General features: G+C 42.1%; 1 protein-coding gene across 1 annotated transcript; it reads left to right on the top strand.

The window, feature by feature from the left end:
• Nucleotides 1-177: 177 nt before the first annotated feature.
• Nucleotides 178-18,774, top strand: dnaaf5 (dynein axonemal assembly factor 5). The gene is made up of 13 exons (XM_077619667.1): nt 178-761; nt 1,084-1,268; nt 1,346-1,470; nt 1,907-2,025; nt 2,643-2,875; nt 4,273-4,497; nt 10,063-10,206; nt 11,894-12,062; nt 12,349-12,496; nt 14,546-14,696; nt 16,929-17,085; nt 17,150-17,341; nt 18,489-18,774. The coding sequence occupies exons 1-13, from the start codon at nt 221-223 to the stop codon at nt 18,620-18,622; spliced, it is 2,523 nt and encodes an 840-aa protein (XP_077475793.1). The 5' UTR covers nt 178-220; the 3' UTR covers nt 18,623-18,774.
• The last annotated feature ends 87 nt before the right edge of the window (nt 18,775-18,861 follow it).

Consider the following 18,861-nt stretch of genomic DNA (forward strand, 5'->3'; position numbering starts at 1 on the left):
TGCAACAAAATGATACGGCATTATTGCATCGTATAAATGAAAGTGTTGTGTGCTTATTATTTCGTAAGGTATGACTTAAAGTGAATTACAAAAGTAATCATGCAAATAAATATACTGTGCTGACAGACGAAGCTGTTGTCAATAAAGTTTTTATCGACAGGAAGCGGAAGCTCTCGCAAGGCAAACTGTTATTGTGGTTCCCGTAGCAACCAAAACAAAGATGGCGTCGACGGCGTCCGGACACCAGCATGTTTCCGCGGAGGTTTTACGAGGGCTCGCCCGACATTTAAACTGTCTCGGCGAAGACAATAAATCGACGAGAAAGAGAGCTTTGGAGTCCATTAAAAAAGAAACGGTGGACAAAAAGCTCTCCGGCGCCGTCTTGCAGGAGCTTTTCTCCGCCCTCCTCAAACCTCTCCTAAAGTGCCTGTCAGACCCGATGGAAAGATGCCGAGAAATGGCCATTTTGCTAATTAGCGACTTTATTCGCTGCGTCCCCGAACCACAGGAGTCGTTGCCTTATCTCATGCCGTGTTTGGCTCAGCGCTTCGGGGAGAAGGAGATCCTGGAGCCGTCGGAGGAGCTTCGTTTGTCGGCGACGGAAATGTTGACACTGACGGTGGAAGTGTGTGGTGGCAAACACCTGGTGCCTTATTTGAACGAAATGATGAACATTTTACAGAGAACCGTGGTTGACCCTTTCCCGGAGGTCAAAAGAGAAAGCTGTAAATGCACCGTTCAATTTGCTAACTGTGTTCCAGGTGAGTCAAACTTTGCCTGCATTGCTAGTATAGCTTCCACTGTTGAGTTTGGCATTCGTTGCCATGACAACAGTAGCCCGTCAAGGGCTGCCTCACCTCGAAATTACACCGCTCGCAGATTCGATAAGACAACAAAAAAACTCTAAGGTCGATCTCTATGAAAAGCAAGGCCGTTTATGTGAGGCTCCAGATGCCCGTCTCCATCTGAGCACAAATAACCCGGTTTTAAATTGATTTCTTCATACCGGATTAAAAAAACTCCAACGCCGATATACGTCAAACCAGCAAATATCGTCACTGATTTCTATGTTTGCCTCTCCAGAGCATTTCCACATGCAGGCTGAGAGTCTGGTCAAGCCTCTGATGCAAACAATCGCTCACCAGCACTCCAAAGTGCGGGTCTCCATCATCCAAGCCACCGGGGCGGTCATTCAACACGGCACGGGGAAAAACGTGGACGACGTCCTCTCTCACCTGGCGCAGAGGCTCTTTGATGACGCGCCGCAGGTTGTGCTTTTGACAAAAAATATCTGCTTGTTATCTGAGTCCAATATTAATTAACCTTGTGTTTTTGGAGGGTGCAGGTTAGAAAAGCCGTGACGGTGGTCGTCGGCGATTGGCTGCTGAACTTGAAGGACAGATACTCCTACTTCCACAAGCTTACGCCACTCCTGCTAAGCAGCGTAACCGACGAGATTCCCGAAATAAGGTTTGCTTTGGCGGGTTGTCGAGTCATCCGATTTTGTGCAATTTAAATCCGAAACCTCGGCAATTAAGGAGATAAAAATAGCACATCCATGTATCTTTTTTTACCAATTTGGACGAAGCTGTTGTTATTAGCGAGAAAAACAATTGGGGGCCAAATCACTTGTGCTGCACAAAAATAAGGTTGCAAACATCGCACGAGCTAAAGAATGCACAACGAAAGAGGGAAAAAAATAAGATGCACTGCAGTATGAAGTTATAAAAAGCCTTTTATTTTGAAGTCTCTCTCTGAAATTTACAACTTGGATATAAAATCTTGTTCAAAAAGCTCCTAAAATGTTTGCAATAAAGTCTATTGCATAGTTGGACTGGTCCATATTTGTATTGCCAGTTCTCCCACCATTTTTTCCTCGAATAAAACAAGTGGATTTCTTCCGCAGACTCTTGGCGGCAGATTTATGGCGACAGGTTGGCGCCCAGTGGGAGAAGGAGAACGAGGAAGACCTCAAGGACAAGATGGACTTTCTCCTCACGCCCCCTTCCTTTTACCCGTCGGGAGGTCAGTATCCAAGTACCGATAGACACGCAGACGAGACGACAGTAAAACATGCAGAGAAAAATCTGTGAAAAACAACATAGTCATTACAGCCTGCTATGTTAAATATATGAGTGTGTGTTTGTGTGTGTGGCTCTCGAACTGCATTCGGCTCCCGGCCAAAATGAATGTGGCACTTTCCTTCTTATATTTTGTTTACACTGTAGCAGTTTGGCTCGCTTCATGTTTCTATTATTTTTATTCTCTCTTAAATCACACTCCAATTCATCAGGGCCCATTTAAAAAAAATATATCTAAAAAATAATTTGGCAGATTGGATTTTTTTATGAATAAAATAACTTATACAAATTAATTCATTCAAAATAGGGTATTAAAATTGATTTTTTTAAATTAATTGTTGTAATACACCACACCCACTCAAAGTAACAAATACCTATCTAGTGGTTATGATCTGCAATAAAATGTGACATTATTATGTACAGTACTGTATGGAATTCTGGGCAAAAATGTGCTCAAAATCTTCCTCCTATCTCAAATTTCGCGTGTGTTGGGACGCTCGTATGTCAAGGTATTACTGTATTTGACCTCACTAATATGCATGTGATTCCTTTTTTCCAAAGTGGAGCGTCCTGGTCTGGGCTGTAGAGAGTTGGTGGTTCGGAACCTGTACAGGCTGGTGCCTGCCATTAGCCACGACCTCAGCGACTGGCTGGTTCCGACTCGGGTCAGAACCTCCCAGCTGCTGTCGGTACTGCTGCTCCACGCAGAAGATCACAGCACGCAGCACCTCCAGCCTCTCCTGGCCCTCCTGTATCGGTCCTGCACCGACTCGGAGACTGATGTGGTCGACAACGTGAGTCTGACCCGGTTGCCCGTTTTCAATGTCGGCAGATTTCAACCGCCGTTTTTCAAAAAATATGAGCCAATAAATAAAAGGGAACTTAACTTGGGGTGGGCCGGTGGTTAGGACGTCCGCCTCACCATTCTTAGATCGCAGGGTCAATTCCTGGAGGGTTACGGTGCAGAGCGGGTTTTCTCCGGGTACTCTGGTTTCCTCCCACATCCCCAAAACATGCATTGTTGGAACATTCTAAATTGTCTCTAGGTAAGAGTGATTGGTTGCTTGCGTCATTGTGCCCAGCGATTGACTGTCCACCATTTCAGGGTGCCCATAGTTGGCTGGGATAGGCTCCAGCACCCCCCTCTTATGAGAATAAGCAGTACAGAAAATGAATTAATGAAAAAATAAAAATCAACTTTGGAGTGTTATTGAGGGCCATATTCATTCATTCATTTTCTGAACCGCTTTATCCTCACTAGGATCACAGGGGGTGCCGGAGCCTATCCCAGCTGACTTTGGTTGCAAGGCGGGGGACACCCTCAATCGCAGGGCACAAAACACGGACAACCATTCACTCATACCTAGGGGCAATTTAGAGTGTCCAATCAGCCTACCATGCATGTTTTTGGAATGTGGGAGGAAACTTGAGTACCCGGAGAAAACCCACACAGGCCCGGGGAGAACATGGAAACTCCACATAGGTGAACCGACCTGCTTTTGATCCCAGGACCCCAGAGCTGTGAGGCTGACGTGCTAACCACTCAGCCGCCGGGGTGCTGAAGTCCACAACCATAGTACAGGTGTGAAAGTGGCAGCCCGGGGGCCAAATCTGGCCCGCCGCGTCATTTTGTGTGGCCCGAGAAAGTAAATCATGAGTGCCGACTTTCTGTTTTAGGATGAAATTTAAATGAAGAGTATAGATGTATATTAAATTTCCTGATTTTCCCCTTTTTAAATCAATAATTGTCATTTTTTAATCAATTTTTTCTGTGTTTTTAGTTCAAAAATCATTTTGTAAAATCTAAAAATATATTTAAAAAAAGCTAAAATAAACATTGTTTTAGATCTATAAAAAAAACTGAATATTCAGGGCTTTTAATCCAGTTCTTTTAATCCATTTATACAAGAAATCTAAATATTATATCTAAAATGGTCCGGCCCACGTGAAATCAAGTTGACGTTAAAGCGGCCCGCGAACCAACCCGAGTCTGACACCCTTGGTCTAATATATAGAAAGTACATTGTTAAAAAAATTTCACCTAGAATTTGACTCATTCTCCGCTCTTGACAACAATAGACGTAAACCTCATTTAAACCGGGAGGGGTCGCCAACCCCCCCAAGTGAAAATGGATCGGAAGTTCTATTGCCAGTCTACATGCGTTGCTGCACCCTTTGTGTATGTATGCAGTGCCAGGCCGCCGCCAAACTGCTGGGCACCTTCGTCCCACCCGAGGTCTTCCTCAAGTTGCTCCTGGACCACGTCACCTGTCCTCCTTCGGCGTCCCACCCGTGGTCCGCCCTCATGGTGTTGTGCGCCGTGCTGGGAGGATGCCCCAAAGCGCTCCTGGGACCGCACCTCCAGCAGGTTGCCAACACGCTGGCCCAACCTGACGTCTGCCAGGAATACCAACAGGTCAGAGGAAATTCAACCTAAACAACCGTTTCGTTGTCCGTCGCCACGACAACTCTAAAAAAAAAACGGAAAGCAGTTCAAGTTGCTGCGTCCTCCAAAAAACAGCTGTTAGAACTCCTCTCGTTTTTACTGATTTTGGCCGTGTCACACGTAGATCAACCGACCTTATGTATAGAAGTCCTCTTATTTTGGGCCAAATATGTCTTCGCCTAATTTGCCTCCCTACCAGTGTAAATATATTTTGCGATAAGATGCTACGCGGGTAAAGGTAACCTCGGCGGAGAAGCGGCCTCGTCAATAGCGGGCTCTGTGCGCGACGGGTTCAGCGGGTTTGCTGTTGAGGAAATCAAGGAGAGAGAGAAAAAAAAGCCGACCTGGCAAAAGCTGTGACCGACCACATGTTGTTTGTCAAATCTAATATTTCAGGTCTGTGATCATCATGTTTGCGCTCATGTCCAGAGGGGGAAAATAGAGATAAGGATGCCTTTGTTGTTGTCTTGAAATAACACGCTCTTTCTGGCCTTCCTCGACCAGGCAGTGCAGTCGACAACGGGGGTCGGCTCGCGAGCCATATATGGCTATTTTGAGGGACGCATATGGCTCTGGGCTAACCCGTGAGCTAAAATGGTCGGTCTACGACACAGGCGTTAAAGTGGCGGCCCGGGGGCCAAATCTGGCCCGCCGCATCATTTTGTACGGCCCGAGAAAGTAAATCATGAGTTTCTATATTAGGATCAAATTCAAATGAAGAGTAGAGATGTATATTAAATTTCCTGATTTTCCCCCGTTTAAGTCAATAATTGTAATTTTTTAATCCATTTTTCTGTGTTTTTAGTTCAAAAATCATTTTGTAAAATCTAAAAATATATTTTAAAAAAAGCTAAAATAAACATTGTTTTAGATCTATAAAAAACTGAATATTCAGGGCTTTTAATCCAGTTCTTTTAATCCATTTATTAAAAAAAATCTAAATATTATATCGAAAATGGTCCGGCCCATATGAAACCGAGTTGACGTTAATGCGGCCCGCAAACCAACCCGAGTCTGACACCCTTGCTCTACGATATGAGTTTGATCCAAAAGTCCACTCGCCCCATCTTATGAAGCTCATATGTTGTCATTTAAAAGAAGGCATTGATTTCGGTGTTTATTCTGCAGTTGACAAATCCTTTCATATGAAGGACAATATCCGTTTTTACCTCATAACTGCATTTTGTCTTGGAATATTCACATGACATTTTTAGAAATGGGCCAAGTTCTTTTTGTGGACCTGCAGGAATGTTCTTCTCCAGCAGAAGTGCGCTGACCCCTTCACGTTTTGTATTGTTTATAGCCCCCAAATATGTCACCTTCATTCTCCCGTCAGTTCTTTCAACACAGGCTTTTAAAAATAACCGACCCCCGTAATGTCAAAGCCAGTGTGGTCGTGGTCGATAACAAATGACCGGGTGACCCCCTCGCTATCGTCCGAGGTTGACCAGAGGGGGATCTAACAGGACGGGCTGGTAGCAGATGGAGGCGGACCCGTGCTTCCTTTCGGATGTCCATCTGGGTTTCGCTCTGGTGCAAATACAGCGACCTGGTTGGCTGAAGCCGCTCATCTGGAGATGTCCCAGATCCATCCATTTTGTGGACTATCATTTGTTTTTACACTTATCAGGTCCCAATTAGCCTAAATATCAAAGAGAGAATCAAGAGTTTGGGTCTTAGGAGGTTGAGTCTTAACTCAATTGGTCGGTGGTAGACGTCCAATCCAGTTTGGCTGGGAGATCCATTCCTGATGAACATCAGAAGATGGTGGATTTCATGACTTGTCCACATTGGCAGATTTTTTCTTGGGATATTTTCTCCCCTTTGGTTTTTCAGCAAGGAATATGCATACTCGATTGGGTTCAGGTCAGAAAGGTGCAGCATGATGAATTTAGGGTGTTTTTGGCGAGAAGAAATATGCATACTCGATTGGGTTCAAGTAAGAAAATGACTCTTGCTGCTTTATGCAGAACATTGTTGAATTTAGGGTGATTTTGTCGAGAAGAAATATGCATACTCGATCGGGTTCAAGTCAGAAAATGACTATTGGTGCTTTATGCAGAACATTGTTGAATTTAGGGTGATTTTGTTGAGAAAAAATATGCATACTCGATTGGGTTCAGCTCAGAAATTGACTTGCTGGTTTCTGCAGGACATCGTTGAATTTAGGGTGTTTTTGTCGAGAATAAATATGCATACTCGATTGGGTTCAAGTCAGAAAATGACTCTTGCTGCTTTATGCATTGTGTCATTGAATTTAGGGTGTTTTTGTCGAGAAGAAATATGCATACTCGATTGGGTTCAGCTCAGAAAATGACTTGCTGCTTTATGCATTGTGTCATTGAATTTTGGGTGTTCTCAGCGAGAAGAAAAATGCATACTTGATCGGGTTCAAGTCAGAAAATGACTTGCTGCTTTGTGCAGGACATCGTTGAATTTAGGATGTTTTTGTCGAGAAGAAATAGGCATACTCATTCGGGTACAGGTCAGAAAATGACTGACTCTTGCTGCTTTATGCATTGTGTCATTGAATTTAGGGTGTTTTTGTCGAGAAGAAATATGCATACTCAATCAGGTTCAGATCAGAAAATGACTCTTGCTGCTTATGTGCAGTGCGTCGTTGAATTTAGGGTGTTTTCATCGAGATGGAAAACTTGCAGACTGCATCAAAAGTCATTAGTGTCCCCCCCGGTGAACTCCTTTTGACCTGGGATGCCTCAAGACACGATCAATCAACAATTTGTTCCACCCCATTGACAGAATAGTTCGGTATGCGTTCAGGTATATAATTAGGACCCAATGCCATTCTCGTATTTGAAGTTATCTCGCCTCAAAAACGTGCGGCCGGGAAATCCGAGACTTCCAGCCAATGGAATCCAAATACAGTAGAACTGTTGAAAAATGAAATATAAATAACCTTCAAAGTCTGGCGCGGCGGGGGAAAATGGCACAGGAAGTCCGAAGGGGAACGGCCTGAAAATTTGGGAGCAGATATACGAGGCTTCTGCTCAATTTGACCTCGCCGACTCTTTCATGTGCCTTGTTTTCTTTTCTTTATTTCCGCCAGAGGTTCGCAGAAAGGGGGAAAAAGGACGGCTTGTGAAAACAAGCTCGCTCGCTGGAAGATGGCGTTAAGGGTTTCAGGGTAAATGAAAGGCGAAACGGCGGTTAGAGAGGCGAGCTGTTTGCTTTTCAATCGCGGATGGTTTTCCTTTTTCAAGGAGGCACTCCGGCGGGGATTAACCAACCCTTAGTGGGTTTTTTAGGGTACTACATGTCGGGAAAGTGACTATTTTCCCTCATTTTTTTTAAAAACGGAACCTGGCATCCATAAATGTGGACAAAATATTTTGGGTTTTATAGGCCACCATATCCATAACTGTCATTTTCGCATCAAAAACATTACTATTAATTTTTTTAATGCATTTTTATGCTTGCGTTACATTTTAAATGACTAAATTGTTCATTGAAACGGAATTAAAATGAATAAAATCAGATATACTCAGTTATGACATCAATATCTAAAGTTAATAAATTAAAAAGCACTGACATAACTTTTGAAATGAGAGATGAAGTTAAATAGAGTATTAACTATTTAATTTTTGTATGTATTTTTATGCTTACATTACATATTGAATGACTATAATGTTAATTGAAACGAAATTAAAATATATTAAAACAGATATACTCAATTATGACATCAATATCTAAAGTTAATACATTAAAAAGCATTGACATAACATTGACATGAAGTTAAATAGACTTAACTATTTTTTTTATGTATTTTTATGCTTACATCACATTTTAAATGACGAAAATGTTCATTGAAACTAAATTAACATGAATAAAACAGAAATATACTCGATGGTGACCATCAATATCTAAAATTGATCAATGAAAAAGCATTAACATAACATTTGACATGATAGATTAAATTAAAGTATTAACTATTTTATTTTTTTTAAATATTTTGAAAAAAGAAGCTCATTTTAACAATGAAAAATGGACTATATCCTAACTACTTATTCATTTATTAGGGATTTCTTGATTATTTATTGATTATTGGTAGTATAGATTGGACATCTAGGGCCGTCAACGGGAGCCAATCAGGGTCAACGTTACAGCTTTTTAGGAAAAGTATGTGGCTTTTTTCCCCCATATCAGCCCTCCAAAACAAGACAAACATTCATAAATCTGATTGACGCCAACATTTGTCAGCTTGGACACTCACTCCACCTTTTAAATGACACTTGACTTTCGGCACGCCAGCGCCAGGGTGTTTATTTTCCCGTCGGCGTGGCCGCACCAGGGGCCGCCGGGGGTGGACTTGCCATCCAGGCGCCCGCTCGTGCGAGTAATTGAGGCATCCCAAGGTGGTCCCTGTCGAAGCGTGTCCGGGCCCACCGAACCAGGTGCGGCTGACTGGGGCTCCAGGTGTCCACCTAGTCATTAAAACCCGTCCGTTTTTTTTCCTTTGCCGCTTTGCATCATTTCTAATAGTTGTTTTGCGGTCTCAGTGTGTGCAGGTCCGCACACTCCACGGCGCCCGATTTGACGTTTGCCTTTGAAGTGCTTTATGGCCGGTGCAATGCATTTGGATTTTGACCTTATGGCGTCAGTATGCTCATCGTTTTTGGGATTTGAACCCAGGTCCCACACTGTGAGGCAAGACACGCTAACCACTCAACCACCGGATATTTATGTTGACTACTTATTTATGTTGACTACTTATTTATGTTGACTACTTATTTATGTTGACTACTTATTTATGTTGACTACTTATTTATGTTGACTACTTATTTATGTTGACTACTTATTTATGTTGACTACTTATTTATGTTGACTACTTATTTATGTTGACTACTTATTTATGTTGACTACTTATTTATGTTGACTACTTATTTATGCTGACTACTTATTTATGTTGACTACTTATTTATGCTGACTACTTATTTATGCTGACTACTTAATTATGTTGACTACTTAATTATGTTGACTACTTAATTATGTTGACTACTTAATTATGTTGACTACTGAATTATGTTGACTACTGAATTATGTTGACTACTGAATTATGTTGACTTCTGAATTATGTTGACTACTTAATTATGTTGACTACTGAATTATGTTGACTACTTAATTATGTTGACTACTTAATTATGTTGACTACTTATTCATGTTGACTACTTATTCATGTTGACTACTTATTCATGTTGACTACTTATTCATGTTGACTACTTATGTTGTTGGCTACTTATTATGTTGACTCCTTATGTTGTTGACTGCTTATTTATTACCTATTTATTGATTATTTCTTTGCTTGTTGTTATTTGCCTCTTGTCGACTATGTATTACTTTGACTAACTTATTACTCATTTATTGATTGTTTATTTCTTATTATTATTTACTGGTTATTTATTTGTTTTGTTTGTTGTTCTTATTTCTGCACTTTGTGGTGAAGCTTTAAGTCTTATCATACTTGTATAATGACAAAAAAAGAAGTGAATTCAATTCACCCGCCCGGGCCTTTTCCAGGTGGCGTACCTGGAGCAGCTGGTGGCCTGCGTGGACGCGCTACTGCGCCAGTGCCATTCGGACTGCGGCGCCGTCAGCTTGCAGCTGCTGCAGGTGCTGGTCAGCGTCCAGGGCCTATCCACGGAGGCTCCCGTCAGCCACAAGGTGAGGACGCCGCGCTTGGGATTTTCCGCAGAGAGAGTAGAGGAGCTTTGTTTTATGACGCCAGGCAACTATTTGAGGAATGCCCGGCTTCAAAGTGGGCACGCCAAACGGTATAATTAGCCACTTAGCCAAGGGGCGCTGAAATTGCACCTTTCGGAATGGAACTTTTAAATCCAGTCTTGGGTGAAAGGCGGAGAAGGACTGACAAAACAGGCACCCAAAAAAAACAGATGTCTTTCTTAGCAGGTGTGCGTCAATGTTAGTTGTGGGGAAAATTGTAGTTTAGAGAATGCTATTTATTAAGTCGATCCGCCCAACATTTCCATGATCACCACTTCTTTGAAATTTGTTGTTTATTTAACCATTAGTTAGCCTATTTCATGTATTGGGTCTCATTGAGTATAATTGGTAAATTCATTAGTTCAGAACATAACACTGAAAAAAAGTGTTGGATTTTGGATGCATTATTCCCCAATACATTTGTGATTTTTTTAAAATTTATTTTATTGGATTGGACATCTATCACCGTAACAACAAAATAATCCTGAGGTATTTAGCTAAAAATACATTTATAATTATCTCCCATACATTTACACTGCTGAACAAAACTTTGGAAGACAAAAAGAGCATAAAAGTAAAAAAAAATGGCAGTCAACAAAGCTCAATGACCTTTGCACTTTGGATCACAAAAAGCAGAAGGGATAAGAAAGTTATAGTCAACAGAGCTCAATTTATCACATTGGACTAGTAATCTTATTTTGTGGTGCACAAATGATTAGCAACAAAAACATGTTTTCTTTATTGTTGCTAATAATACTCTTAAATGGATTTAATATTGGATAGCCTTTTTTTAACTACCCACCGCAGTGTAGACATGAATCTGTCTGTTAGTCAGAATGGCCAGTAGTCAAGAATTGGGAATAAAATGGAAGCGTTGGCGTTTCCCCGGGGGGAAAGCGGAAGCCATTTCCCAGAAAGGGGGCACGCTTTTCCCATCACTGGACGGCTCGGGGTTGTCTGACTTTTGTCTCCGGGGCTCCCTCGGGGACCATGACGGGACTTATTTGCACTCCTTCCTGACATTTCCTGGAAGATCAACTCTTGTTTTTTTAATTATGCTGTCACCATACTTTGTTTTCTGTCATTTAGCGTAAGAATTTAGCCTGTCCGATGTATCGTTTTTGACAAGCTCTTGCATGCAGGTTGCAGTTTGGAGGCACTTTTCAGTTTTTTTTACTTAAAGGGAAAAGTGTTTATTTGCTTAGGTTGCAAAATGCCAGAAATGTGGCTCCCGGCCAAATGCGAATCTTTGCTTTTTATCATATTTTGGACATACTGTGGCTTCTTTTGATTGTCTCTTAAAACACTGCAATTCACTGGGGCCCATTTAAAACAAATAATAAAAAATAAAAATAAAATCAGCAGATTGGAATTTTTTTATGCTGCTTCTGACTCTCGCAGTATAATTTTTTTTAGCTCTTTGTGTCTAACTTGTTCGCCATTCCTGGTCAATTTAAGTAGAGGCGCTTATTTGAAAATAGTCTCCATGTCAGCAGGTACTGAAAGAGAAACGGTATTGGCTGAAGCTAAATTTCCCAATCCGGGTGTTTCCAGTACCTGCGATCTTATTCGCTCTTTCTTTTGAATCTGATTTGCAAGCTGAGGTTTTTGGACTTGTGTCCTTCAGGCCCTGGAGAGCGTGCGGCGGCTATCCCAGGTCCAAGGCTTAGGTTCGGTGACGGAACTCTACAGGCAACACATGGTCCAGCTACTGGACTGGCTCTCCGCCTCTACCCACACCTGGACCAGTTTTTCCCCGCACCGCCTCCAATTGAACATCGTAGTGGTGCAATCAGGTGAGAGGTCCACAATGTCGCCAAAAGACGACAAAGCGACCTGTATTTTGCCCGACGTTAACTCATTTGATAAATGTGCGATATTCTGCAAGTGAATTTTTTTTCGGATGATGTGGAAACAAACAATGAGTAAAGAATAGAATATTTAATAACATTCTGGGGGGATTTTTTATATGATTCATTTGAATGGATGGGACTGATTGTGGTTTCTTTTTGATGACCAAATTGCATATTAGGCCTTTTCAAGGGCTATAAAAGATGTCAAATTTGTGTGTGTGTGTTTTAGGCCCGGTCATTGGAGAGTTTGTGAGCCACTTGATGCCGCTTCTGCACACCTGCCTGCAACCGGAGAGGGACCAAGAGATGAGGATGAACATTTTCACCATGCTAGCCAAATTGTTGCTGGATGGAGAAAACACGCTTGACTCCAAAGGGTTAGTTACACAACAAACACACACACACACTTTTTAGAGCAGTAACATATCATGGTGTAATGTTGCCATGATGTCTTCCAACTTCAAATGAGTCCAATTCTTCTGTAATTATTGATTTAAAAAGGGGAAAACTGGAGACATTCCCTATAGTATATTTATCATCTTCATTCGAATTTGATCATAAAACTCCATCTAGTGTTCAAAATGAGAAGTGCAACAGAAGCTAGTCTGAATTTAAGTTTCTTGTGCAGGCCATATTCAATGAAATGTTCATCATTTGTCGCGGGCCAATCAAAACTGGGCACTTTGGACACCCCGGCTTTAAAACGTCCACCATTTTTGTGGCATTGTAGCAAAAGCTTTGAACGCCCACCGTTGTTTTTTCATGATATTTTTAGACCTCACCTCACGTCAAACCTCAAATTAACACAACACCCACCCACCCACGCACTCACCCACACACACACCACCACGACGGTATTTCCATGAGGTCACGGCGATGGCGTGAGCTTCTTTACGACGTGTGCAGGGACTCTTATCGTTTCCTGAGGAAAGCAAGCGGCCTATCGGCAGCCCGACAGTAGCGCGTAAGGACATTTCCGTTTACGGGTGGCCCCCACCGAGCGCCCTCAGCTGCGCGGGCCTCGAACCCGGAGCTGGCGGCTCTAATCTGAGGGAATGCCGGCAGGCCGCGGCGGCTGTTTCCGTCAATCAAAAAGAAAAACCGTGCTCATGGAGTTGTCTCAGAGTCACGTCAACGACGATTAAGACGGAGGCTCAAAAGCTTTACTAAGATTTGCGGGGCTTTTACGCTCGTTAACATTTCGGAAACACCTTGGACTGCTGATATTAGATTAGATTAGATTAGATTAGATTAGATTAGATTAGATTAGATAACTTTATTCATCCCGAATTCGGGAAATTTCATTGTCACAGTAGCAAGAGGGTGAGAATACAGACACAGGAAAATAGACATTTTAGACATAAATAGATAGGTAATAAGTAAGTTAATAAATAAATATATAAATTAATTAATTAAGAAATAAATAGGCGTGTTGCTATATATACATATACATATACATACACATACACATACACATACACATATACACATACACATATACATATATAGATATACACATATACTACCTATTTATTTATGTCTAAAATGTCTTGCTGTGTCTGTATTCTCACCCTCTTGCTACTGTGACAATGAAATTTCCCACATATGGGATGAATAAAGTTATCTAATCTAATTCAAAACATAGTTTTTGCTCTTTGGTTCCTGTAAAAAAGTAGTAACTTTTGTTTAGCATTTAACAAAATATTTTTTTTATAAAAGAAAGGAATACTTACATTCTGTTTTTCACACACATTGCTCTCTTAGTAATTTTTTGATGAGAAATATCTGAGGTTTTGCAGCCCTTTTGATCTAGATAAGTCTAGATGGACCTCCATATTGAGACTGAATTATCTCTCACACGTACTTGATGTCGAGGAGAGGACAATAAAAGTGGAGGCTCCTCTTTGTTCTCTAGCCAAAGTGACATAATGACAACTCTTCTGCTAGCAAGTAAGAGTAGGGAGTTGTTATTCCGTCCGTGCGAAACACAGTTGTTTTAAGTGGAAGCTTGCCTAAAGTAGAAGGTGCACAATGAAAAGTGATGGATGTCGCACGTCAACATCGCTCGCCTCCATCGGCGTGTCGAGCCAGAAAAATGCAACACGCTGATTTTTCTCTCATTCATTGTGGGATAACAGAGCCAAAATGGCTCCTAAGACATCACTTAACCTAAGTAGAGACTTTTTGACATGAGAAGGTGCGATGGAATCATGATGCTCATAAATCGCTTTGCTTTGGAAAGATGAAAACCAGACTCCAATGTGGAGAGCCAATAGGCTGAGGGCTGCCTGGGTGGCACGCGGGCTCCCCCTGCAGGTCGCCAACTGCCATAACAAATGGATTGTGACCAGCCAAACTAAATAAAGCCTCATTTTGAAAAACTATTTGATACGAAAGACAGCGCTAACCACGTTTTCTTGTCTCAGTGGCTTCCGGGAGGAGTCTGAGAAGTTCCTGGACAAGGTGCTGCTTCCCAACTTGGTGTGGCGGGCGGGCCGCTGCGCCGCCGCCTTGCGGACGGCTGTCCTCAGCTGTCTCCTGGCGCTGCTGCATGGTGGCGCCATCACCACGCAACAGGTATGGAATCCGGCTATCTTACTTAGATGCTATCCATAAATTCCCAGCAAGTGGCCAATGAGTGAATGGGACTGCAGTCCAAATGATGCGCCCTAATTGCTCATTTGCATATACAGCGGTACCTCGAGATACGAGCTTAATGCGTTCCGGGACTGAGCTCGTATGTCGATTTTTCTCGTAACTCAAACGAACGTTTCCCATAGAAATGAACTCAAAACAAATGAATTTGTTCCAACCCTTTTCGCACGGCAACGCGCTCGTAACATCACATAAACAAATTTAAATGAACTTGGATTACGACACACTCAAAAATAAATTTAATCTAACCTTAAACAAGTCAAACAAGTTCCGGTTCACGTAACCTAAAAAAAAGGAGGTCATGTAACGCATCGTGATTTTCTGGTAGCGAGCGCTTTTTTACCCACATTTTGCAAATTAAAACGCCAAAGGAGAAAAGTGGGTGTTAGCATTGTTAGCCAAAAGATTAGCAATTTGGAAACCAAGCCTGAGGCTAGGCGCCAACTTAAACCGTTTTGGATTGGATTGGATTGGATAACTTTATTCATCCCGTATTCGGGAAATTTCTTTGTCACAGTAGCAAGAGGCTGAGAATACAGACACAGTAAAAGACATTTTAGACATAAATAGATAGGTAATAAGTAAGTTAATAAATAAATACATGAATAAATATATAAATAAATACACGTGTTGCTGAAATATATATATATATATATATATATATATATATATATATATATATATATATATATATATATATATATACACATACGTGTACATACACATATATAGATACATACATACACATACATAAATATAAGCACATATATACATACATACACATAGATGTACATGCATGCATATGGTAGGTCTTAACACTCAGCCATTTGTTTTGTTAAAGAGCCTGACAGTTTTAATGTGTTTTACCTTTTTTTACCATGAATTCCCGCTTTGAGCCACACGGAAATTCAAGGGTCACGTCACCAACTAGGTCGGGACTGAAGGACTCCCTTCTGGTGGGGCTGGTGTTAAAGAGCGGGGAGCAGGTGCACGCACGGGTGCCAGCGGGTTCGCATACCTTTTCATTTTTGACCAACAATGCTCCCACTGTGCGGGAGTCCTCGTTGGGCTCTCGTCCCTGCACCTGCCCGTCGGGCCACGTGTTCAATCGCTACACTCGGGGCACTTTTGCGGGCATTTTTATCCCCGTGGAGCCAGATGAGCCTCGGTTCAAGTGTTCCGACCTTTTGGTGTAATGCCTGAATTGGCCACAGGTCGGCACCAAAACGGACGTTCGCTTTCCGTAATGCAAGGGTGTCAAACTCGGGTTGTTTTCGCGGGCCGCATTAATGTGGGCCGGACCATTTTAGATATAATATTTCGATATTTAAAAAAAAAATTGGATTAAATATTTAGATTTTTATTAAATCAGAATAAAAGAACCTGATCAAAAACCCTAAATCTAATATTTCCCATTTTCTTAACCGCTGTACCCTCACTAGGGTTGCAGGGGGTGCTGGAGCCTATCCCAGCTGACTTCGTGCCAGAGGCAAGGGACACCCTGAATTGGTGGGCAGCCAATCGCAGGGCACGAGGAGACAAACAACCAATCACTCATAGCTAGGGGCAATTTAGAGCGTCCAATCAACCTATCATGCATGTCTTTGGAATGTGGGAGGAAACCGGAGTACCCGGAGAAAACCCACGCAGGAGTACATGCAAACTCAACACAAGTGGACCGACCTGGATTTGAACCCAGTTCCCCCACTTGAGGCCGACGCTCTAAAAGCCCTAAATATTCCGTTTTTTTTATCGATCCAAAACAATTTTTTATTTGAAGTTTTTTCTTAGTAAGGGGAAACGTCTTAATCATTTGTTTTTTTCAAAATATTGTTTTAATTATGTTCAATATTAGTGGAAAACAGAAAAAACAAATTATTTTTAGATTTTACTAAATGCTTTTTGAACTAAAAAGAAAAAGAATAAATGGATTAAAAACTGCCATTATTGATTTAAAAAGGGGAAAATCAGGAAATATAATATACATCTATAATCTTCATTTGAATTTGATCCTAAAACAGAAAGTTAGCACTCATCATGGGACAGGGTGCTTTGACATAAGTGAGTGCATACCAGCACTGTCCGCTAGGTGGTGACAGAAACAACGTATGTAGCTCTCGTTTTTTCTGAACTCGTTTTTTTTCTGTTTTTCAGTTGCTGCGCACGGAGGAGAATCTGACCCCTCAGCTGTTGTCATCCCTGGACGAGGACTCTCAGATGGCTCGGCTTCTCGCCTGCCGCTCGCTGTGCGCCCTCCTCAGGCTGGCAGGACCCAGCCTGAGAGAAGAAGTGCTCAACAAAATCTATCCGGGTAGGTTTAAACGTCATTCGCCGGCGCCGATGGATAAAAAAACTGCCATTTGCAACGGGGGCAGAGCTGCTAAAACGTCTGGACGATAGCAACGAGGAGGTCCGGCGCGAGGCCCTGCGCGCGCTCAACTGGTGGCTGTCCGGGCTGGACGCCAACTACAACGCGGAATTATGCGCCGCGCACCTGCGTTTCCTCTTCCAGCAGCTCCTCCTGCACATGGATGACCCCGACGACGGCGTGCGAGGACACGTGCTCGGTGAGGTCCCAAAACAAACGTAAATATGGCGGTGTCATTTTGATGTGGTGTTCTAGTGAGCGCAATGATGAATCGATGACATCATTTTCAATAGAAAACTTTTTTTTGGGTTCACATCCGCCTCGCAGTTCTGAGATCGAGGGTTCAATCCCGCGTTCTTGCATGTTGTCTCTGAGCCTGTATGGGTTTTATCTGGGATACTCTCGTGTCCCCAAAAGCTGATTAGACGCTCTAAAAAAATTTTTTAGGTAGGAGTGTGCATGTATGTTTGATTTTTTTATCTTGTTGTTGCTTGCGATTGGCTGGCGTCCCATTCCGTGTGTGCCCGCCTAGGGCTCAATGTTAGCTGGGATAGGCTCCGGCACCCCTGTGTAAAGATAAGCAGCATGGAAAATGTCTAAAAGTCCAATTAGCTGGATTAGTTTGAACTTTCCACTACATGGCAACAAAATTTAATGATAGCTCAATTCGGATATAAATAGCGTGTGCGGTCGATTGGTCGCCGGTCTTTTGGTCGCCCATTGTCGCGGTCGGGGCGACCAAAAGACCGGCGACAAAACAAGGTAAAACAACACGGTCTACGCATGAATAAAAGCCAACAATGGCCATGATTTCACTGAGCCGACGTGTGAGGGTAGAAGAGTTTGTATGTACATGCGCTGTCCCTTTAAGAAAATACGTCAGTTCAGTCAGGGTCTTAACAAGTTCTCCAACAAAAAACAATAAAAGTCCAGGAAATGTGGAGCTTTTCTTTAGCCTAATAATTAACAGGGCATTAAGTATGACTAAATAGTCATTCGCAGTTTGTATTTAGGGAATTTGAGCAACGATTTAAATGGTAATTATCACTTACCTTCCGGGCGACCAAAAGACCGGCGACCAAAAGATCGGCGACTAAAAGACCGGCGACTAATCGACCGTCTACCATAGATAGATACACAAATACAATATATTAACAAATTTAATGTATGAATATATTTTCTTAAATCTGTCATTTCTGAATCCGTGGTGACTTCTAAACCAGACTAGATTATTGCATATAATATATTTTTATGGTACAAGCCAAAAGTGAGCATATAATGCAGCACCCTCCAATATGTGCAGATTGTGATGATGATGATGATGACGATGTGGGTATTGTTCTCAGAGGTTCTGATGGCGGGCAGCTCGGTCCTCCCGCCTGTCTTGAGGGAAGAAGTGGACGCGGTGAGAGACAAACATCGCACTCATCAACTCTGCGACCGGCTGTTGGAGCACATTGATAAGCGCTCCACTCCATGAACCAAAATGGCGTCCGCGCCTTTTACGACACCGCCGGCTTCTTGCTTAAAGATAACATCATTGGTGGAACTGTTCAGAACATTTGGAATGGTTGTTTTTTTTTTATAAATAAGTTGCAAAGATGTGAAAATAAAATCAATTCACAATAACAAGTCAAGGTCAAGTATTGAAATCAACCTCTCATGATATTAAATAATTTTATCTTGATGATTTGGGGCGAAAACACGACAAGACGACGC

Source organism: Stigmatopora argus, chromosome 14 (genome assembly GCF_051989625.1).
Source record: "Stigmatopora argus isolate UIUO_Sarg chromosome 14, RoL_Sarg_1.0, whole genome shotgun sequence".
NCBI lineage: Eukaryota > Metazoa > Chordata > Actinopteri > Syngnathiformes > Syngnathidae > Stigmatopora > Stigmatopora argus.

What these genes read in the sequence shown, in the direction of transcription:
- dnaaf5 (XM_077619667.1), top strand. Translation starts at nt 221, where the DNA reads ATGGCGTCGACGGCGTCCGGACACCAGCATGTTTCCGCGGAGGTTTTA. An exon ending in AGGCTCCCGTCAGCCACAAG is followed by an intron (nt 10,207 to 11,893) that starts GTGAGGACGCCG and finishes TGTGTCCTTCAG; the next exon opens with GCCCTGGAGAGCGTGCGGCG. An exon ending in CATCGTAGTGGTGCAATCAG is followed by an intron (nt 12,063 to 12,348) that starts GTGAGAGGTCCA and finishes TGTGTGTTTTAG; the next exon opens with GCCCGGTCATTGGAGAGTTT.